Genomic DNA, 24,641 nt, shown 5'->3' on the forward strand with positions numbered 1-24,641 from the left:
AACCGCCCGGTTGCAATAGCTTTCCTCACTTCTTTCAGCTCTTCATCATCGGCAGAGGCCTCTTCTATCTCACGTGTTGTGAGTGCCGTTGGTGTTGCACTTGCAGCAACAAACCTAACATACTCCTCAGTGCACCGCTGGTGGTTGTCAGGTTCGACCCTCGTATGGAGTAGACGCGACAATGGATCAGCAATGTTCTCGCGCCCAGGCCTGTGTATCACACTGAAATCATATGGCTGTAATCTGAGAACCCATCGTTCTATCCGTGCGCATGGTCTTGACCGTGGACCATATATGACCTCTAAAGGCTTGTGGTCGGTCTCTACAACAAACTGCATCCCATACACATAGACATGGAATCTCTCGCATGCCCACACCACACCGAGCGCCTCCTTCTCTGTCTGGGAGTATCTCTGCTCACATCCAGTCAAACTAAGACTTGCATAACATACCGGTGTCCATGTACTGTCCTGCTTCTGTACGAGAACAGTGCCCAGTCGAACTGGACTGGCGTCCGTGATTATCTTGGTGGGCGCATTCCCATCGAAATATGCCAAAGTACAAGCTTCTGCCATCTTCTGTTTGAGACATTCAAAGGACTTCTTCTGCTCTGGTCCAAATTCAAAGGGTGTCTCTTTCCTTGTCAGTCTTCGCAGTGGTTCAGATAAAGTGGCAAAGTGAGGTATGAACCGGCTGCTGTAATTGGCTAAACCCAGAAAGCTACGTACATCTGACGCACTCTTTGGTTCTTCCACCTCTACTACTGCTTAAACACCATCTGCTGTAGGACCAATGCCTTTCTCGGAAAGCAGCATGCCCATGAACACCAGCCTTTCCGTGTTGAACAGACATTTCTCAGCATTTAAAGTGAGACCGCACTCTTGCAGACGCTCTATAGTTTGGTGGAGTCGCCTGTTGTGTGTTTCTGTGTCGGGACCATGCACCACAATGTCATCCGAAATGTTTTCGACACCTTCAATACCTGCCAAGGCTGAAGCGATTTCATGCTGATATTGTTCACTGGCAGAACAGACCCCAAAGAGTAAGCGCTTGTATCGAAACAAACCATCAGGTGTAGCAAAGGTTGTGATTTCCCTGGATTCTGGGCTCAACTCCAACTGGTGGTACCCCCATTTAAGGTCTAATTTACTGAAGACCTTAGAGCCATTCATTGTATGTAACACCTCATCAACTGTAGGAATTGGATATCGTCTTCGCATAATGGCTTGGTTTGCCTGTCTCATGTCCACACATAGGCGGATGTCCCCGTTGTCCTTTGGGACAATTACCACAGGGTTGACCCAGGGGGCTGGACCTTCCACTGGTTCAATTATTCCCATGTCCAACAGTTCTGTGGTCTTATCTCGGATCTTTCCTCTCAAATTAAATGGCACCCTTCTATAAGGCTGTGCAATAGGTTTTACAGTGGGGTTCATATCCAGGGATGTCTGTTTGTTCTTCAGTTTTCCGACACCCTCAAATACCTCTGGGTACTGCTGTTTTAAATTGTCAGCTTTACTTGTTACCATAGCAATGTTAATGCCAACTTTTAACACCCCCAGTTCTGTGGCTGTGATCTTTCCAAGCAACGACATCCCTCTATCTTTAATCACTAAGACTTCAGCTTTGGTGGATCTATCACAAACACTCACTGTGCACTTAAAACTACCCTTAACTGGCAGTGGCTGACTAGACGCATATGGGTATAGCTTCTTGTCTGGGGTAGCCACTTGTGATTCACATTTCACTCCTTTCACCTTAAGCTGTTCCCACGTCCCCTCGTCAATAATGTTGCTGCCTGCCCCAGAGTATATTAACATCCTAAGGTTTACTCCTCCTACTTGTACGGTGACCATTTCTGAGTGTCCTCCTTCTGTAATACTAAATACATAGTCCTGCTGGGGCCCAGGGTCATTGTCATCAGGTCCCCCCCCCAACCTGGCGAGCATATGACTTTGTCTTGCAAACTTTTTCAAAATGATCTTTCCCGCGACATTTCCTGCATGTTTAGCCCTTTGCTGGGCACTGGGGATCACGACCGAAATGTCCCAATAAACCACATCTATAACATGTCTTATCTCTCCCTTGGAATCGGCCTTGCATGCTAGTACTCGGATTATTACTTCTCTCATTCATTCTATTGATATGTTCTGATTCTACCCCCTTTTCTGAAAGGACAGCCAGTTGGGTTTCTATCTTTTCGCATTTTGCGGCAACCTCTAGGGTGCGCGTTAAGTTCAGTCCTTGGCCTTCTTCAAGCAATTTTCGTTTGATGTAAATGGAAGTGCACTTATTCAAAGCTGCGTCTCTTATCTGGTTGTCGGTATCAGTGCCAAAATCACAATCTTTAGCTGCTTGTCTTAAGCGAGTAGCAAATTGCTGAACTGTCTCACCTGGGTTTTGTGTGATCCGATGAAAGGTCTGGCGGGCGATTGCTGAATTTACCTGTGGCACGAAATAGGCGTTGAGAGCTTCAACAGCACTGGCGTAATTTGTAGCATCCCCGGTTTCAGTTAAGGTGGTGAATATCTCCTGCACATCAGGCCCAGCCAGGTGGAGTAAAAAAAAAGCCTCTGTTTAGTTGCTGCTGTGGTTAATTCGCTTATAATAAGCCCTTTCCCGTTTGCGTACAGTTCGAATGAAGTTAACCACCTCTTCCATCGGGGACCAATCGTCGCTGGATCAGAGAAACAATCAAATTTCGGTAACACGCTCTTTTCCATTGCTTTTCGTTTCTCCTCGTCGCCAATGTAGTATTCCCGGGAGTAATAAAGTATCCAAACAAACAGATTTAACTCAACCAATTTCATTGCAAACGTAACATGGCCACCGCTATCAAAAGCACATGGTTTTTCCTTTCCCAACATACTTAGCGGCCCAATACATTACATATTGCTTAAAACCACTCATGTTATTCTTGGTCAAACCAGACTGTTAAGTATTTCCAACAAGTCTTGCTATTTCTGTCCTGCTCTGAATGCTCAGCAAACCTTATTTCAGTAACCTCTTGAACTAAGTAAATGAATGGCAAACAGCTGTTATCGATGCAGAGTGTTCTTTGTGATCAACAAACATTAAACCATTTTCACTGTTTTTGCATCAGTACAATTAAAATTGTACCAGTTCAAACTATTTTGTACCAGTTCAATATATTCTTTACCAGTTCAAAAACAAATTGTACCAAAGTGCAAATTGAACTACAACATATACAGGCGCAAATGGCAGCCGCTTCTAAGCAGTCCATGCATGCTGGTACTCATTTTACTGACCTCTGAAGGATGGAAAGCTGAGTGAACTTTAGCGGGAAAGAAGGTCGCCAAATATTCCACTCTTGACAGAACCGGGAATGGAAGCCGGGACCTTAGGGTTGGAAGGCAGAGATCTTACCACTGCGCCAACCCCTCCACTCTGTAAAGGATCCCATTGGGGTTGTATCTGATCGCACAGTTCATGAGAAATCACACAGTTTATGAAGTATTGCACAAATTTCACAAATAAACCAAATTATTATTCCACTATGATGCCATTTTACCATATTTGGTCAAGAGAATGCGTAAAACATGAGACAGTTAATTATACACTGTAGTGTCCCGTTTGACCAGTTTAGAACAGAGCAATTACATATGGACGGAATGGGCGTTTTTCGATGAAAAAAATTGTCTTCAACATGGTGCAAAGCCCTAGAATTTAGCTTGTCATCGCTTGTCACTTGTCCTTTCGTTTATCCAATCAAATAAAGGACATTTGGCTGACTTTTGTGCTGTTTACATCGGGTTGTCCTAAAAGCCGGAATCCGGAATCCGGAATCCGGAATCACAGGTCATTGTTTTACCAATACAGAGAGTAAAAACTCCTAAACATTCATAAAAGCTAACCTTAGGCCTAAAGACGTTTGTTTAGGCCTAATTAGGCCTAATGTTAGACTTGTAGCACGATACACATGTACATCAGTGTAACATAGAGCACTTTCATGAAAATGTGTAAAATATCCCCAAATCATCATTACTTGCCAGATATTAAGTAATTAACATCAAACAAACATATTTGTAAAATTTTCTGGGTATAATTCTTGTCTACAGCTTATTTTAGAAATTACCCAGAATCCTTTTTGGGCGTGGCATCTGACTATTTGGTTTGCTTAGCATGACTATTATTGCTAAAATACAACAATCTTAACTAACACAACTACTTCTAAATCATGTATACTAAAAAGAGGCAATTATTTATTCATTTACAGTCAAAGGCACTTAATAAATATTATTTCTTTCCTTCTATAATTCCCCACAAAGGTGTCACAAAGTGCCAGCAAGCCCAAAAGCTGTTTTATGTTTGTCTAGTATTTTCATGTCATTGATTTTCTCTCTAACAAAAGAGAGGCCTTTAAGCCCTGAAGATCTTTTATTCCCTCCACCTTTTCAGCATTTGAAATGCTTTTCTTCTCAGTATTCATCTCTAAAGTCCTCGTACACTATTGTGTAACGCAATCGTGACGTCCACTTACCTCTGATATTTTCTTGCTTTTTGCCCCTGATTTGTAATATAAACACCCCCCAAGATACTAAGGACTCCTTCGATGTTTGTTTTTCGGCTGGAAAGTGGCTTAAATTCTAGTTTCATTTGGCACGTTTTCTGCTACGAGCGTGGTTGCAATTTGATCGTTACGCTGAACACACGTGGAGTTCAACTGGAAATATGTTTCTGATTCACTGTTTGTAGAATTTCTTCGTTTTAAGCCTATTGAAGACTATAAAATTTAGCAGGATTTGAAGACCAGTAACTGAACTGTGCTGCAGCTGTGTATCAGCGACGGTTGGTAACTAGAGGCTGAGATACAGATTTTCTTGTGGGTAAGTAATATTTAATTTTACTAATCGAAAGTACGCAACAGATTTGTTTCCGAACACGAAAATTCTTTATTTCTTTATCGCCGTTTGAAATCTTTGAAAACCTTTCGTACTTGATGGTAAACAATGTTATGAACTTTACTCAAACAAATTCTCTTCTTTTGTAGGTGCGTTTGGAAGTCGCTAGCCTGGTATTTGTAAGGCATGGAGTGCTGTCGGACCTTGAGCATTACACAAGCACTAAAGGGCAACCGTCCTTAGAATTATAATTCTCTTTATTTGAAAAATAAATGTGGAGAACTCTAATTTTGCGTATAGCGTCATTTTTTCCTATTTAATATTTCTGCTCTGTTGAATTTTCTTAAATAGATTGCATAGAGGGTGATATTTTACTTTTTTAACCATTTCATGCAAATTAGCTGTTACGCGTTACACGCTGATTTTGTAACTATTTTCTTGCATTTTGTAGATTTTTTTGTTCTTATGTTCTTCGAAATGATAATTTTTTAACATATCACTTAACAACAATCCCTGTTCAAGTAAGGTAGAAAATTTGAACGAAATTCGTCATTACCTCGCAAAGATATTGGAAAATATATTTGAGCAACCACTAATGTACATGTGTATCGTGCTACAAGTCTTAGCTTTTATGAATGTTTAGGAGTTTTTACTCACTGTATTGGTAAAAACAATGACCTGTGATTCCGGATTTCGGATTCCGGATTCCAGCTTTTAGGACAACCCTTTACATTATTCACACACGCTCTGAAGTACAGATGATGCTTTTTTTAAACACTTGTACCAAATAAAATTGAAGCAAAATAACACCTTTCTGTAGCGGAGTAATAGATCTCTTATAATACTCTCGGATATTTTGCTCATTGCTAATATTTTTCCTTGCCCCTGCGGGGCTTGGAAAATACTATGCTACTCGCAAAATATCCACATGTATTATATATTAAACCATTGAATAAGATGTATATACACTTTATTTTTTTGCCGAATCAGAATTGCTGATATACTGTATGTCAGTTGTTATTAAAGTGAAATGTTTAGCCTGGCAAGTGATGACTACAAGGCTAAACAAGACAAATTCAAACTAGAAGAAAAAGTGGACCAGGTGTTTTCAAAGTTTACCAATGTTTGCTGAACCTTTGATGAAAATCCTTGGGATGAAAAAACACCATGATGGCCAAATACATGTCATTATCCTTTATTTTAAGGTTAATAATGTGATCTAGTAGCAAGGTGGTACAAGAATACATGTACATTTGTAGAAAATCTTTTACTACAGTGGCTACCAGCACAAAAACAGCTTTTTTGCACGCAGGATACCTGAGGTATGGTTTTGCCGCAGTTAGTTTGCCGCAGAATTGATGAGGAAATGACGTGGCCTTTCACGATAAAGAGGAACATTTTGAGATGTAGAGTAAAAATACCAACATGCAAGAATATTAATTCAACTGCCGTTAATTAATGTTTACTCCAATTCAAAAGTGGTTTTTTTCCTGAATATGGATAAAAAATAAAACACAATTATAGCGTACATGTAAATCTTGCCTTCCTTATATTTTGACAGTCATATGTAGTTAAATGACTCCATTTTTATTGTTCAGATACATGTACATGCAAGCTCTCAAACAGTTGTCAGTATTTCTTTCAGACAGAATAATCTTCTCATTCAACATCAGTTGGCAACATTCAAAGCAAATGAGGGTTATTGATTGTTTCGATTCGTCTACTGCATTTTTACACCATTTTGTCAAAGACGAATTGAGAATACAGGTACATTTAGTTTCTGTTAAAGGGACTATTTAATTAATTGCTATTTAATTAAACTTCATTTCACGTCTTTCTAAGAAAATGTTAGAGATATTTTTGAAAATCTTTTCTGGCCAAAAAAAAATCATCCTGTTCAATAGCATTTCAGTCTAAAATTTTCAAAAATCCTGCTGAATGGAAAGCGTTTGACACAAATTCACTGTGTCCTTATAGGCCATTCCCAAATTGCGCAGGGAACTGGGACAAGTTTCAAATTTCAACCAATCGATAAATTGGTGGTGGCAATTTGATGCTTTGTTCAAATTTGAAACTCGCCCCAGTTCCCTGTGCAGTTTCAGAATGGCCTATCCCCTTGTCTGTCATTTGATTGTGCAAGTTGATTTCATATGATACCTTGATTCAATTCTAACACCTTCCACTTTCAGTAATTATCTCACGCCCTTTGGTTGTCATTTGTTGGCATCAAATAAAAACTTAAATTTGTGGATGCAACAGTGCTTCCACACTCAACCACAGCTACAGTAGTTGATCGTTGACAAGCAGAGAAAAGTGTCATTGAGGGCAAAACTGAAGGTTCCAAAATAGTGTGATCAAACCCTAAGCATGCAGGTTCTATTGGCGAAAAGCAGTGTTGTGCTTGTCATTTCATGATGAAGCAAAATATATGAGTAAAACTTGAATAATACTCATATACATGTAATACCAAACACATGCGTGTATTGACATGATAGTTATTGTTTTATCAGTCGTGGAAAGATCCCTGTTTTGTACAATGGGTGTTGCAATTTTAGTAAAAAATTGGTTGTTAACTTGCACCAAATGTCACTACTGTAGCGTGACGCAGTCTACAAGTGTCTTGTATTGCCCAAACCTCTATATTTATAACAATAAGGTTCATGTTATAGAAAAAAACTTGATACACTATATGTCATGCAATTTTATGAATTTTCTCCAAAGGCAATGCTAGTCTTCAACTTTTCTACTTTCACTGTTAGTTTCTAAAAAGGCTTCCACAAGTTTTACTTCTCGTTTTGTTTCTTGCAAGGTGGCTTTGATCTCTTGCTCAGCAATGAAATTCTCTAGAATAGAATAGAATAGAATAGACTAGAATAGAATAGAATTTTATTTGCTCAGTTCATAGTTAATGTACATTGTACAGTTTAAAGTTGGAAACAAACAAATAAATAGAAAAAATAATCATAATTACAATTTTAATTAATTAAATGTTTGAGCCTAGGAACTAAATAAACCAGTAGGTTTTCGAGTTAGCCCCTAGTTAGAACCAACGTCCATAAACCTTTCCGACATCTTGAAAATCAAAGAGTGGGTAGTTTCTTGAACGATAAGGGTGGCTTGCAAGGTTTCTTGCCAAGGATGACATAGTATATTGAATGATCACTTTACACTAGTGACAAACACTGTTAATCCAATCAGATGCTGCAAACCATGATTTCACTAGACAGTGAAATTTCATCGTTCACTTCGCTCATTGGCTGTGACTAAAAATAAAACGGTTTTTTCATCACTGTCATTTCTAAGAGTAAATCTTAGTATTTATGATAAATTGAATTTTTATTACAATAATTATTGTGACAAAACTCTTAGCAAGTAGTCACTAAGTCAGTGCTGTCCCCTGCAGATTTTTCCTGGTTGAACTTAACATGTTAAATTCAAGCAAATAATGGCAAGCAAATATTAATGCAATTCTCTTTGTTTTAGCTGGAAAGAAGAGGAAACTTGGTTCATCTTTGCTGAATGACATACCCCCACAGCTCAGTGTCAAGCTCCCAAAACTGAGTGATCTTCCAAATGCTAGCAAACCCTGGGTATGTGCTGAACTGCCGATTGATATTTTGCTACTGACAGTGGAGGATTGTGAATTCCTGAGTTGTTTCTCATTTCTGGACCGACCTTTCAAAAGTTACAATAAAAAAGTTGGTCCAATCTATTTTGGATACACTGGTAATACTGGTGACCAAGAGAAGCTTAAAGTTGCATTAATGAAATGTTCGAAAGGTGCTGCAGTCCCAGGGGGATCATTAACAACAGTAAAGAATGCTGTCAGGGTCTTGAACCCTAAGGCTGTGTTTTCAGTTGGAACGTGCAGCTGTTTAAGCTCAGACAAAGTCCAACTGGGAGATGTAGTTGTATCTTCCAAGTTAACAACAACAGCTGGATTCAAAATTCCTGTGAGTCGACATCTTGGTGATCTTGTTAGAGATGCCCCCATTGGCTGGGGTGCTCCTTTGGAAAATCCAGATGAATTGGAAGTTAAAGTACACTGTGATGGTGATATTTTGAGCCAGGCAGAGTGGTGTAAAGTTGCTGATCTTCAAAAACAACATCCAGAAGCAATTGCTGTTGAGACAGAAGGGGAAGGTAATAGTTTTAGTAGTGAATGGGAATTAAACCATTAAATAATTTGTGTTAGACAAATCCAAGAAAGAGTTATTAACTTCTGGTACCTCTCTCATATTTTTGTCAATGAAACTTAGCTTTCCAAGGCAATACATGTACTAAGCTCAGCGATATAGATGTATTTGCTGAACATTTTTTCCATGCAAGGAAGGTGCATAGAAGACTGGTAGCTTAGATTATTTTAGTGTGTGAATGAGACAGCTTCCATTGAAATTCATTATCTCCAAGGTTGAAGGTTTCGTTTTATTGTGTACAGGTAATCAAGACATAATACTGTGTTGATAGAATGGAAGAAATTATCACCTTGTCTGTAGAACACTTGAATGTAAAAAAACTTGGTTGTTGTAACATATGAGGAGAATAGAATGGCTGGGAAGTGCAAATTAATTGCCACAGCTATCTCTTAAAAAAAACAAAGCCAGAAAGTATATTTTGGTTGCTGTTTCAAAGATTTGACTAAGAGATATGAAGCAACGGAGTGTTGCTTGAAGACCTTTCCCTAAAACCTTGAAGGTCTGATGTTAACTCCCTTCGTCCTTAACTTCAGGTGTTTTTGCTGCAGCCTATGATGAAAAGGTTGAGTGGGTGGTAGTAAAAGGTGTGGCAAGTTTTGTCAATCAAACTCAACAGTCAAGAAGTGAGTGGATGTCTTTTGCAAGCACCATGGCGGCCTCTGTTGTGGCAAATATGCTCAATGATCCTGTTGTTTTCCAAGAATGGCCACACTGTAACCAAGGTAAACTTCATCATGTAAAATCTGGCTGTTTAATGCAGTTGTACGTTAAATATGTAACTAACAACAACAATAGTAATAGTGGTAGTAGTAATAATAATAATAATAATAATAATAATAATAATAATAATAATAATAATAATAATAACAACAACAACAACAACACTGGTTTAACCAGTTTGTTATGGAATGCTGTCTCAGGGGCCTGACTCCAGTTGAAAGAGGCTATTGGAAATGGATGCTTGCTTTTGGGAACAACTATGTGAGTTTGAGGTGATGGGTGGCTGTTTGACGTGAAAATTGATTTCCATCCCACGCGTGAGAGAACTCTGAGCCAGAGCAGCAGATATGTGTGGCACGATCTTTAACAAGTGAATCATCTAATCAGGATGCTGAAATTAAGGAGAGCTGTATATACAGCTGTATTGGTTGGTCCAAGGTGCACAGCTGACGGATGAGGTGATGGATATGATGCGGAGGTTGGAAGAAGTGACAGTGATAAGCAATAATGAAAGAAGCAGAATTCCATTAACGAAACTTTAAGAACTTGTCTTTCAGAAACGGGACATTTTCCAATCTTCAAATTTGGCAAGTACGTTGTTATCAACTAAAGCGAAAATTCCGAATACTTTCAAAAACCTGGTAGCTGATTTTAAACTCTCAAATCCACAAAAAAATTGTTCTCTTTCATATCGAATTGCAAGTGAAACGTATGTTTGGTCATTCCAATATAGAATATTGAATTTTATTCTGTTTACGAATGATAAATTGTTCAAAATAGGTTTAAGTTATTCGGACAAATGTTCTTTCTGTGGAACCTGTTCGCAAGATCTGTACCACCTCTTCTTTAACTGCTCCACTGTGCGGGCGTTCTGGGATAGATTTACAGTCTGGTGGTCTGATCTTTGGGGTAAAAACTTAGCTTTGACCTTAAAGGACATCATAATTGGCCTTCTTCATACGACAGATGTATTAAATTATCTGATAATTCTCGGTAAGATAACTATTTGGGAGAGTAGAAAAAACAAGATCTCTCCAAACTTTAGATTATTTCTGCACAAGGTCGAATTTAAACAAGAAGTTGAAAAAATAATTGCTATAAAGAACGGAAAGCTTCGTGATTTTAAATGTCGCAGTTCCCACGGGTATTTATAGTTAAGACACACTACAACAACAAAACGCAAGAGACAAAGTTGTCGTAAAGGGGGGGACACCGCTCCACGATCGGCGTGATAGACGACTTCCGTAGCGTGACTAAAAGCCTGAACTTACCTCCCCGACGCACGAGGCGAACCGCGCCGGATCGGACAAGTTGTAGGCCGGTAAAAGCCAAATAATGATATGCAAGCCTAACTCTCCACGGCACTACGAGCTAAACCTCCGGCCAGCATCGTGCTATAAGAGTGTAGGCGGTTAAAAATAGCTCAAGCCTCCTAATCTCCCCAGCACTACGACCGACTCTGCCGGCACGTGCTGGATCGGACAAGAACAAAGGCAGATAGAGAGCGTAAAATGGCATAGCATGAAAAACACCGAAGCTTGGGGAAGTCGCTGCGAGACTTAACCGAAGCGTGTACCGAGAGGTGAACCCAAATTTATTAAACTTGACTTCAACAAAACCTCCGAAGGGAGGGAGGGTGGGAATAAAATTCGTAAAGAGTAAAGGTACTCCTTAACCCTAACCCTAACCATAAACTAAAGAGCTCACAGAGTGATACTTTGGACTTTACTAGACCTTTTATACTGAGACGAATGTCTAGGACTAACCAACGGTGACTAACGTACCATCTAATACAAACAACTTATGTAGCGCTCAAACTGACATGAATGAGGATAGTTGTTGCTTTTCACCAATCCAGATGAAGGATATAACTGTAAGCAGCCAGTATTAAAGACAAGGATAAAGGAACTCAGTTCCAATTGTTAGAATATAGCAATCCATTCATGTCTCGTTTGCGTTGCGTAATGTTTACGAAATAACGTGACATGTGGAGGATACCTCTTACGAGTCACACTCCATTACCGTAACTACGTTTTACAACGCTGTTGTAAAGCTTTATTTATTTACTCCAATCAAAAGTAGATACAGAAGTCACTCATATAGTAATTACACGGTAAAATAATGATAGAAGGGCACGATATAGTGAAAACTAATTGGTGCCCAGAATAATATATGTAGAGCTATATAAATTTGATAAAGCTCTGTATGTATCAAAAAAGAAACGCAACAATGACATGAACACATGTACATACACGCACATATTAAAGGAAACAAACCAGTTGCTTGAACACATGTATAAACGCACAGAATACCCCACAACAGCGAACAAGGACAAAGATTTGCAACATTTGCGGAGCTCCTTTTTGACACTCGTGCCAATTTCACCCAAACCACGCCAAAAATTTTCTGTAGTGTAAACCAGGCTTAATTACGTAAAGAAAAGAGAATAATAGATAGTACCCGCGTAATTAGACATTGATTGCCTAAATCAATTTTAACCATGTAGGTACGCATGCAGCTCTGTTCAAAGTTTCAAACTTTAGGTTCAAACACTCAGTAGAAGAATCAAGTTTTCGCTTTACTGCTGCTAAGTCTTGTTGATTTTATGACATCAGTTTTCCAGCGTATAGAATTACGACACTCACAAACATAGGGCGCTTTCCTTTTGTCAGAACTGGCCGGCCAAATCCGTCATTTTGCACAGAAAATGCAACAATTTGAAGAACACTGGCATGATAATGCCTCACATACTTCTGGAGGAGTTAGTCCTTCCAAATGCCCGCTCTGGCCGGTCAGTTTGTCAAATGGAAAGCGCACATAGGCCTCAAAATCTTGATCCTAATTTGCGGTGCTTTCCTGCTTTCGTTCTCTCTTTGAGACATTCATACTCAAAGAACAAAATACACTCAGAAAGAAAGTTGAAGTAGTTATTGAGGAACTAAAGCAGAGGAGTATTGCCAAGGCAGACAAAGTTAAGAGATACGAGAACAGGATCGAACAGTACAGACAGAACAAGTTTTAAAAACAAAGAACAAGCAGAAAACGTTACACAATTGGGGTAACCCAACGAAACATAGAAAGGATGCAGAGTGGCTCAAGGAGATCAGAAATTAAGGTAAAGGTTTCAAGCATGTTAAGGTGCGGAAAGTTACAGATTTAGTGGAATCACATTACTGGAGGGAAGACAAATAAAGTCACTGGATGAAGGAAGCAGCTACATGTATGAATATTTAGGTTTCTAGATTCTGGCAGAACTAGTCTGACAAGAGAATACTACCAGCATTTAAGACTGAAAACTGCTGAAATCAAAACTTAATGGTGGTGATACTATAAAAGGAAGTAATATGTGTGCAGTGTCAGTTCTTAGATACATGTACTGTGCAGCATCAGTTCATAGACTGGACTAAGGAAGAGTTAAAAGAACTTCATGGAAAGACGAGGAAATATCTAACATCTACAATTCTCCTGCTGAGAAAGATAGGTGGGAGAGTTTTTGCTCTGTTGAGGACTGCATGGGACTGAGAAAACCTTTAACTCAAATGTTGGAAAATACCTCGAATATCTTTCGGGGAACAGCATCCCTCTGACCCACCTTTATGTGCCTAGATCAGAGGGAGGCAAAGGTCTAACATCAGCTGAGGATTGCATTGGGCAAGCAAGGATCTTGCTGCCAATTACATCCTGAGCGAGGATGAAAAACTGTTCTTAGTGGACTGGAAGGTAGAAGTGGGTTGCAATGATCTAGAGACAGAAAGACTTCAAAGAACAATGAAGAGCTGAAAACAAGGCAGAGTGGAAAGAAAAGGTCTTGTGTACTCAATTTCTCAGACAAACAGAGAGTGAGAGAAAGGAGAAGATCTGGGCGTGGATAAGGCGAAGAGAGCTCAAGAGGGAGGCGGAATACCTTATCGTTGCTACACAAGACCAGGCAGTAAGGGCAAATGACATCGTGAAGTCCCTATTTTTGCGGTACTCTGCACAACAGGGACGTGAAACCACCAAATTTGAGGTTTTGACAACTACGCAAGCGCACAAATGTGAATCTATAATTCTCTATTTTTAGTTCTGAAACCGCTCGTACTACTTTATTTTTAGGATACTTCGCCCACATTGTATGACGTGAACGAGATGGCCCAACCGCGAGAAATTTATGATAGTGCAAGGTTATATCTTGAGGTGACGTTTTTGTTGACGTGGCCGTCGTAGATCGTAAAGTCCCTACTGATCACGCCACCGTGCGATGATTTCTATTAAATGGTTGACATTCATAAACTGTTTATCCTCAGGTACAAGCAACGAACACTTTGGGCAGGCAATTGCACGGAAAAAAAAACCAAATGAAAGCCAACATGAAGGTTAGTTCACTGTTAACTGATGTTGTATGAATGAGATGAAACTGAAGTGGGAATTTTATTTTGTTCACTGAATTATTGGTAAAACCTTTTAAGGGTGCTTGGACCTTGATTGAATTAAAGGACTTCATCAAAACTAAATCAAAAGTAATCATGTTGTACTGATTACGAGTTGGGATGCTCTGCCACTCAGCAGCAAGAGATTGGTGAGACCTAAGGCCATTCAACTCAGGCTCATTCAAATTTAGACATTTAGGGAGATGGTAAATATTTTATATCTAGTTTTAAGACCAAAGACCTAGTAGGAATGGCATCGACTGTTTACAAAAGTTAACAAGGTAAACTAGTGCCAAAAGGGGTAAAGTGTTACGGAAAACTTGCATGTGGGTTTGGTTTCACTTCCAGTTGGCTTAGAAAGTGGCACAAGTCTTTCTTTTACCAGACGTTCGACACTAAACCCAAAGCATTTGAAATCTTCAGAGTAAATAGTTAGCCGGGAATTGAACTATCACACAAATGATAGAGGCATGTCTGGAGAGACTGGCTCACTTATGTCCACGTTTGCACGCAGCTGCAAGAATGGCAATTTTTCGCAAAAATCGTGAACACCTGAAAAGAACACAAGTCCCCTTGTGAACTTTGCGGAAAATCGTAAACCATACAGAAAAAAAGAAGACAAGGGCCCAACTAAGACTCGCGATTTCTGCGATTTTGCGAAATTTGCGAAAAATCGCTAAAAATTGTAAACGGTGAGTCCCCAACTAGAACTCGCGATTTTTGCGAAATTTTCGAAAAATCGCAAATCGTAGAAGGTGAAAAGAAGAAAACAAGTCCCAACTAGGACTCGCGATTTCTACGATTTTTGCGAAAAATCGTAAAAGGTGAAAAGAAGAAGACAAGGCCCCAACTGGGACTCGCGATTTTTTGATTTTCTGCGAAATTTGCGAATTTACCGTGTAAAATCGCCAAAGCACAATTTGCGAAATTCGCTAACACATCGCTTTTAAGTATATAATGCATTGCCAATGCATGAACTTCTGTACTGGACTCGTTCAAAAGCAACAGGCTACAAGCTATGCACATGTTAAATCATGGCATAAAATTTTCATGACAGAAGCTCTAAGTACTATGCACTTTTCACAGTGAATCAAAAATTGGGAAATTTGTTCCACTGGAGATTATAATTTATAGCGCACTAATGAGTCACAACAGAGGTGTATAGAGATACAGTAAGCTTTTAAAAGCTCCCACAATAATCCAAATTTTCGTGGTGTTGGCGCATATTGTATCAAGTCTGATAGAGCTGTCGAGGATGAGATTGAAGCGAGTTCTTGTTACTTTTAACTAAGAGATTTATCGGGTTTGTCATATGCATAACCGGGATGTGTACATATCAACTGGACTCGTTCTATATTCCGACTACCTACAAAGTACTGCGTAAAATAGACAATAATTTAACACAGCCGTTCATTCTCCTTTTTACTCGTGGATATATCCACGAGTTTTGGTGAGGTTCTTTATGCAAATGTGTCACTCCTACGTAACCGGAAGTTTGATCTGATTAGCCAATCATAACACAGCTTAGAAAGCTGTGACTTCCTGTTCGCTGCGTTGTGCGCCGCCATTGCTGTTTGTGGCTTTTATACCTAAATGTTTGAGCACCTTCCGCTGCATTTAGAAGCAAGAGACTGAAGAAATGGCGTCCTTCGAAGGTGAAGCAAAAGATTCTGAACAAGTACACAATGGTTCAACATTAATTGTGCACCGCCTTTCACTCACCAACTCGAAGACTTTAATACATGTCAAAATGTATTACATGTCGATCCCCTAAGCTCACGGGGATTAATAAATTCCTTTTGGAGGGTGATTTCCATTTGGAGAGTGACATCGAAGCTATCAAAGTATATCAAAGCTATCACGAAGTTCTGCAAGCTATGGGTTATCAAAGCCATATGAATCCAACTTGAACAACATCAGAGACATGAAAAACAGTAAGGCAACCAAGCAACCCATGCTTCCAGACACTAGTACTTATGGCGGACTATAATGATGAACTGTCGAAAGACTCGGTCATTGATTATGAAAGGAAACTAATGAGGAATCCGTACCAATCTCCTGTGATAGAGCAAGTGCTAAATTCGTTCGCAAACGCAAACATGCTCCCCGGGACAGAGAACGTTCCAGAATTACTTTATATAAGAAAACGTCGAGCTTGTTTTATAAAGACAAGGTAATTAGGTGCATTATTTAATGAAGAACGAACCGAGCTCGCCTGAGTTGAGAAAGTGTTTATCTCTTGCTTTTGGAAAACAATATTACACTGCAGTAAGAATGTCTAGACCTAGACCGCAACTCAGACGTGACAAATCGTCGAGAGTAGGAAATTCTAATTTTCATTTATATGTTATTACCCGCAGGACTCCTAAACACAAAAACGACTGGTCAGTTCTATTGTGTATTCAAGATCAATCTGTTACTAAGCATTCAACTAAATTGAACCAACAAAATAATAGTTATTGTCTATCAAGAGAAAAGCTATTGATAACAGGAGACATTGAATCGAACCCAGGCCCTGTTGCTCATGGAACAAGTACACATAAATTATAGTACTGAGAAGTCCTTCTGTGGCACTTTTGCAGTATCGATTAGCTCAGAAAAGATTAAAGGCACTAGAATGTACCTCAGATGGTTCATGCTTCTTTTCTTCTGTTGCCCACCAGTTATATAATGATCCCTCCTATCACATGAACGTTCATGAACGTACATGTAGTAGAATACATCGGAAACAACTGTCAAAGATTTATTGGACCCATTACAGAGCAATTGTGGGTGTGTTGTTGCAGCAACATACATGGTGTGATACACTTATTGTGAAAGCAGTTTCCGATGCATTAAATGTTACAATACGTATAAATGAATCTATTGAGGGGTGGGCAACAGTAACTGGTATCAGTCCTATAAGCAGCCAGCAGGCAACTACTGCAAATGTTTCAGCAGTTGAGTTAGATTATGATAATGACAAGTGAGTGAGTGTCAGTAATAATTTCTACAAAGCAGTGGCAAAAGGAGCTTATATGAGACAATCCATCAAGCGAAAGAGACAAAATAAAGAGTTCAGGGAAAAGAAAAACAATGTGAAACACCAAAAAAGGTCTGAAAATATTGAAGAAGCAAGGGAATATGAAAAGAAAGCATTTTATAAGGGTAAAGCTTCCAATCCAGAACATATCAGAGAACCAAACAGGACATCACAGAACCATTTTTAAGGAAAGCTATGCAGAGAGCTCAAGTCTGAACCAAATTGAAATTTGTCAAGGTCAAGACTATTAGACATGCCATGCCAAAAGTGATTCAGTCTTTTCAAGATGGCCCTCAATATATATGCACTTGCTGTGATCAGTTGTGGTTCAGATCATGTTTAAGTGTAACAGCATCAAATTATTATAGTGATAAATATCCACAAGGTTTGTAGGAGGAATGTATAAATGGCTCAAAAAGTGTTAATAGTACAGAATGTATCTGCTCTACTTGCCTAACGTGATGACATTAACAATATGACCTGGCAACAAAAATCAGACCTTATTCAAAAAGACCCCGTCACCTGTGCTAGGAACATTGAACACATGGTACAGTTCTTATAAAGGAAGTGTTAAAGAGTAATGTTATGCCTAATGGAGAAATAGTACACTTATTTTACACAGTTGAATTCCAGCAAAGGGGATCACCTCACATACTGCATCTTTTGGGTATCTAGTTGCATATGAGAGCCCTCCGTGCTGTTACACAGTTATCCAGCTGTATATCACAGAGACTAGTGCATGAAGAAAACTTCATCCTGCCAATTTTAAACAATCGCCGTAACTTTCATATCCACAAGAAACGACAGTGGCACTTTGATTTAATTTTTTGACTTTTCAGGGAAATACAGATTACCAAACATGATTATAATTCACACGAAGAAATTCTTCATAACAGATGCAATTTAATACTAGGCACTTTTAACATTTACTCAAACATGACACCATACAATGACTTTCGATTGACTTTTGTTATCGCCCTCGCAGTGTTTGCATGAAAACACGATGATACATAGCGCACGTTTGGGCAAGAAGTAGCATTATTGTATGTGTTAATGGACATTCTGCAATTTTAAAGGGAACCTCCTCTAAAACAACAAAATAGTTTTAAACCACAGAACATAATATTTACGATTAAAATTGTTCAAACTTTTTCTAATGAAATATTCGAGAAAAATGATTTGTAAAAACGCTTGTTTTAGCTTTCAAATTTCCAGGGTGCCGCCATCTTGAATAATTAACGTGTCGTGGTTGCCCTATTGTTCCAGAACAAACACTCTTTGTGTCAGAACAAAAGGGCAACCACGACACGTCAAAGTTATTCAAGATGGTGGTGCCCGGGAAATTTGAAAGCCAGAATAAGCGTTTTTGAAATTCATTTTGTTCTGATACAAACGCTTTCACTGGAAAAAGTTTGAACAATTTAATTTTTAACATTATGTTCTGTGGGTTAAAGGTATTTTGTTGTTTTATTGGAGGTTCCTTTTAAGTAACAACTTGGTCATAGGGAGATGATACCAGAATGTAATGCCATACCAGAACAAGGATTTCATTTAAAGTGAAAACCGGAATAGACTTTTTCTTTCCTTTTTTTTTTTTTTTTTTTTTTTTACGAGATCATGTGAAGAACATAGCCCTTGCTTACTGAAAAGCCTAAGTGCTTGTTTCAGTGATTAGGCCTAAGCACTCTTAGCTTTCATTTTACGGTTCGGTTAACTACACCTTTTTAGGAGATCATGTCAAGAATACAGCACTCATTACTGATTATAAGCCTAAGCGCTCGTTTCAGAGTAATAAGTAAAGCTATGATCCTCCCAGTTATGAGTTCAATTTCAACCACAAAAACTCAGAACTTTAACAGGGGTTTGAACTCGTTAGCTCGCGATACCGGTGTGAGGTTCTAACCAAGCGAGCTATGAAGCCACTGATGATGGGAGCTGGTCATTTGTGGGTTAGAAGTTCCCGCAATGAATGAAACAACAGAGGAATCATACATTGAAAAAATAACGTGCGTTAACCCTAAGAATCAATTTTGTCAATCATTTTACAGCAATTTAATCTTTGTGATAACTCCACTGAAGAAACATTTTATATCTTAATGGAGCGATATTTCATAAGACGAAATTATTATTATTATTATTATTATTACTATTATTATTATTATTATTATTATTATTATTATTATTATTATCGCATCTTGTCACCAGTATCATGATGGCAAACACTAACTCTTCAATATAACTTCATGTGGAACATCCCAGCATAAAACTGCCAGTGTAAAATTACCTTACCTTTTTCTTTCATCACTCTCATGTTCTTTAAATTTTGGATTGGAAAACTAACTTGCGCTATTTCTTTTTCACCCTTCTCATATCATCCATCTTCCAACGACCCAAGTGGCTTACTTATAGACTTGGTCTACTTTCATAAATGGCGACCTCCTTTACATTGTTTTGTATTTATGTCACTTAGACCGCCCGTCTTAATTGGAAACAAATATTCTTTTGAAAATTGCTCGTCACAGGGAGGCTAGAAAGGCTTATTAGCATTAAAACAAAATAATACTCTATTTGGCCGCCATTGTGAAAGGGGTCTATTGTCCGTCTTTCCTTCTAATAAATGAATGAATGTTCATTGCCATCATGGCAGTATATACTAAATTACAGATGGCGTCATCAAACATAGAACACTTATGTAGAATTAGCAGATTACATTCAACAAGAGGCTCTAAGTACATGTAACCTATGCTCATGCGCAGGTTATTTGTACTTTTGTTAATAATAATAATAATAATAATAATAATAATAATAATGATAATTATAGTGATAATAACTTTATCGTACACCACAAAACAAGATATATAGGTACATGTACATGTACTACAAGAAGCTATTGGAGAGAAGTTGCTCTTTATCGTGTGAGTTCATTAACCTAAACTTTTCATCTTTATTTGAAAGATTCTTTTTTTTTGGATGGGTCCATAGACCTGTTTAATCAACTTCCCCTTGTTTCCTTTTAAAATGATAAGGACAACAACAGCTTTCTGTGGCTGAAAATGGGGAAGTAGGTGACAAAGTGCTCAGTCAGCATTTATCCCATGGACCCCTAGAGTGTCTAGAGAACAAGACCTACAGCCCAAGGGGATGATAACAATGGATGAGGAGAAGGGAGTGGGCCTTCTCTCAGGGCCACTGTGAGCATTCTTGGGTAGAGAGGAGGGAGTTGGGCCTCCTCTCTGACTGGAGGGAGTGGGCCTCCACTACCCTAACTCCAGGGGGTAGAGATTAGAGGGAGGTGGGCCTCCAAAATTAAGTGAGTGGGGGCGAGAGTGTGACAAGAAGAGCACTTCATCCCCATTCCCATATTTATTGGACCAGCAGACATAATTGACAAATCTAAATTGTTCATAAAAGCAACATTGATGATCAGGAAATTGTACCCCTACAAACCTAACTATTAAACGGTAGTACTTATTGTCTGTGAGAATCATTACAATAAATGATTGCCATAGATATTCAGACCAGTTCAAGGATGATATGGTGTTGCTCTAGAACGTTTAAATGTCTATGAAGATCATTTTTAAACAAGGTCTGCACGAAGAGAAATCAAAAGAGTACTTATTTGTAAGAGTACCATTGTACATAATATCAATTGACTCTTCTAATGAAAACAACCAAATGGTGCTTGAACACAAACAATTTAACTGCTTCGATAGGATGTTGATATCTGAGTGCCTAAGAGATTTAGGATTAAGCTCAAAAGCCCAAGATTTAATTTTATCTTACAATATCTTAGGTGTCTGGAGAAGACCCTGGGCTGACTTCTATAATATATATTGTGAGAACATACTAGTGAGCGAGAGCTTTTGGGCGGGAGGGAGGGAACAGAAAACACTCCTGACAAAAAGTTGCACTGTAATCGAATTTAGCAAGCACATAACAAGATGCCAAAGTTCACTCTTGTTGGATGGTCATGCGAGGTCATGCTAAAGTCACTGATTGGACAGCTTGGCAAAGCTCATTGCTCAAAATAGAATCAAGAGTTGTCGATTAACTGAAATTCATTTCCTGTGTCAAAATAAATTGTGATACTTTCTCTGGATCCATTGAGCTGTATGTTTCTCTCACCTTTCTTGCAGTTGCTGCAATTTCTGAAGTAGATTTATGGTTTCTTATTATTTGTTTCCTTTCAATATTTGATACTTCACATAAACATCTAAGAAATGCAAACTCGTACTTTGTTTCCAAACAATTAAATTTATTTTCAATAATAGAACAAAAGAGATCAATAACAGAATCTACATCTGAAAATACTTTTGGTACATTTGTTAGTTCAGAACCGTTGTATTCAAAAACATAGTAACTCATCTTTTGTCTTGCATGCCCCTGGAAAACACAACTAATGCAATAGCTAGAAATCCACACCAAAAAGCCTGTGCTGCTTTTCTTATTATCCAAAATGGCAGTTTTAAGCTGTTGTCTACTGGGAGCCACATTACAAGATAAATATCCCTGTCATCTTGCTCTATGAATAACTTTTACATGGCCAGAGCCGGAACTGACGCGCATAATGAGCAGCCACGTCTTTTTGGTCTCTGTGCTTTTGCCCTTTTTACTGTTCGTTGGGCGAACTATTCCAACCACATGTACGTCGGCTCATCCCTTAAGTTTGGACACATAATTCTACGAATTTTTACTACATCAGAGTCACTATTTATGTCTACAGATGGAGTTTTGGTTCTCGATCGGCGGTAACTTCGTATCTTGATGTCGTATTTGACCGGGCCCTCAACAATAATGCTGAATTCTTGTCTAATGATCGATTGTCTGCTTTATTTGGATGGGATTTACGTTGGAATGGAATGTTCCATGGTGGTAGACTAAACAGTCCTATCACTTCATTCCTTTGTGGAAGCTCGAATTAGGCACTGTGGAATATTCATATTGTGGCATCGCTTTCTGGTATTGACACTGAATGGGAAGTCAGCCAGGAATTCCTGCCACCCTTGACACAATTAATTACAAAGTGTAAAAGAAGAGCAAAAATCAACGGGAAGATCAAAAGATCTAAGCGAAGTCATCTTTACCATTTCAACTCGGTTGTCACAGATCGTCTCGTTCTTGCTGGTGACGTTGAAACAAATCCCGGTCCTAATGATGCAAAAACTGGAAGGAAAACATCAGTGCAAAATATTGCAGTCAAGAAGAGTTGCTTAGCATGCAATAAAACTATACGGCTAAACCAAAAGGAGTTGACATGCAATCTATGTTCTGGATCTTTTCATTACAAATGCAAAGCAGGAAAATTGAAGTTAGATGTTAACCTTTGGAATTGCACTCGATGATTCCTTTTTTGATTCGGATACAGAGCCAAATAGAAGTAGGAGAAGCAGCCAGTATGACGATCTCGAAGACAACGATAGCGACTCTTTGGACTGGTACCAATCGAACATAGGTGGCTACTATAAGTTCAATATCAAGATCGGTTACTTAAACATTAACAGCGTGGTTAACAAAATCGATGAAGTCAAAGAGTTGCTAAATAGAAATATGTTTGATATTCTGTTTTTAGCTGAAACAAAATTGACAGTACTGTAGCATTATTGAATCCGTTTGTTTGGATGTCAAGGGCTCCAATAACAGTCGTTTTCTAGTGCGTGGTTGTTACAGAAGTCCAACTAAGTGCAAGGAATCCGACTTTCTCGCTTCCCTATCAACAGCTGCCGAAAATATGTATAACACCAGAAGGGAACTGCTTTTACTTGGAGACTTCAATATGGACATGTATGAGAATAGAGACGAAAGCCGTTTTCCTGATACAAGGCTGCTTGACTTTTGTAATCGATTCTGTCTCTCAAACCGAATCGATAATTTGACAACAGTAACTAAAACATCTAAAAGTCTCATCGATGTTTTGTTAACTAGTCATGCGGAACGTTATGCTACAAGTGGCTTTTTACACCGTGGACTGAGTGATTACGACTTAATCTTTACAGTGCGAAAAAATATGAATTCAAGGCCAAAGCCGCGCTTGATCGAGTTCAGGAGTATGAAGAATTTTAAATTGCCTGGCTTTTTGGCTGACTTAAAAAGGGTCCCATGGTCTTCGGCCTACACATTCGACAATGCCGATGATGTATGGGCTCAATGGCGAGCACTTTTCAAAGATGTTCTTTACCAGCACGTGCCTCTAAAGAAAAAGTGGATTTGAGGCAACCAGTCACCATTGATATCACCTGATCTGCTGCGTGAAATTTCGCACCAAAATAAATTATTCAAGCGCAACAAGCGGAATCCTACATCTACTTCTTGGGATGACTATAAGCGGCAACTTAACAAAGTTACGTCGCTAAAGCGCAGTGCTGTGAAAAGGTTTTGCTGTGACACCTCCTTGAGTGCTAAACATCCAGGCGAATTTTGGAGAAAAATGAAGCCTCTTTTGCCAACTAGTTCAGATAAAAACATACAAGGCGTCATCCTCGTTGAGGACAGTGGCGTTGTTTCCGACCCTGGGCGTGTGGCTGAAGTCTTTAGTGATTACTTTGCTAATATTATCCAGCTAGGGCATAGATCTGACACTGACTACACTGACCATCCGAGTATAAGGGCAATAAGCAATCTACGTTTCTCAAGCGAGTAGTATGTCCGTAACATTTTAGATCACCTTAATCCAAGCATTTCACCACGAATCTTGCATTTGGGATCCCCAGTACTTGCCGAAAAGGTGACTAATTTGATCAACGTCTGTATCCTGAATTGCTCATTGCCCTCTGAATGGAAGCAAGCGCGCCTTACTCCTGTCTTTAAACGGGGAGTTGACACAGATAAAGCAAACTACCGCCCCGTCTCAATATTAACTTCGCTATCGAAAGTGTTTGAGAAAGTCATTTACGACCAAACTTGGAATGCATTTCATAGCGTTTTGTCTTCAAACTTATCTGGATTTATGAAAACTCACTCTTGCTGCACTGCATTGCTAAAAATGACGGAAGATTGGAGGAGCAGTATTGATAACAAGGAAGCTGTAGCGGCGATCGCTGTGGACTTGAGCAAGGCATTTGATGGCCCAGACCATAGCCTTCTGCTCGTGAAGTTGAAGGCCTATGGCTTTTCTACATGGGCCTTGCAACTGATGTCCACCTACCTGCTAGGTGACCTAGGTCGTCGACAATGTGTCGGATTAGGTGGCTTATGGTCTGACTTCAAATCAGTTAAGTCTGGCGTTCCTCAAGGTTCACTATTGGGTCCGTTGTTGTTCAACATATTCATCTATGATTTGAATTTTGGTGTTCCAAATGTCTCATTGTGGCTGTACGCTGATGACACGACTGCCTACCTGTCAGATGTATCTCCCACCATTCTAGAATTTTCCTTCAACAAGGATCTTCAGGCTCTTTCGTCGTGGTTTGAGTCCAACTATTTAACAGTAAATTGT

General features: G+C 39.0%; 1 protein-coding gene across 1 annotated transcript in view; it reads left to right on the top strand.

The window, feature by feature from the left end:
- LOC138036349 (NLR family CARD domain-containing protein 3-like) overlaps positions 1-24,641 on the top strand; it is a 51,395-nt gene that overhangs the window by 14,838 nt on the left and 11,916 nt on the right. The window contains 3 exon segments of the mRNA XM_068882667.1: positions 8,346-9,005; positions 9,592-9,780; positions 14,065-14,133. Coding sequence (XP_068738768.1) covers positions 8,346-9,005; positions 9,592-9,780; positions 14,065-14,133 — 918 coding nt within the window.

Source organism: Montipora capricornis, unplaced genomic scaffold, assembly GCF_036669925.1.
Source record: "Montipora capricornis isolate CH-2021 unplaced genomic scaffold, ASM3666992v2 scaffold_478, whole genome shotgun sequence".
In the NCBI taxonomy this organism is placed as follows: Eukaryota; Metazoa; Cnidaria; class Anthozoa; order Scleractinia; family Acroporidae; genus Montipora; species Montipora capricornis.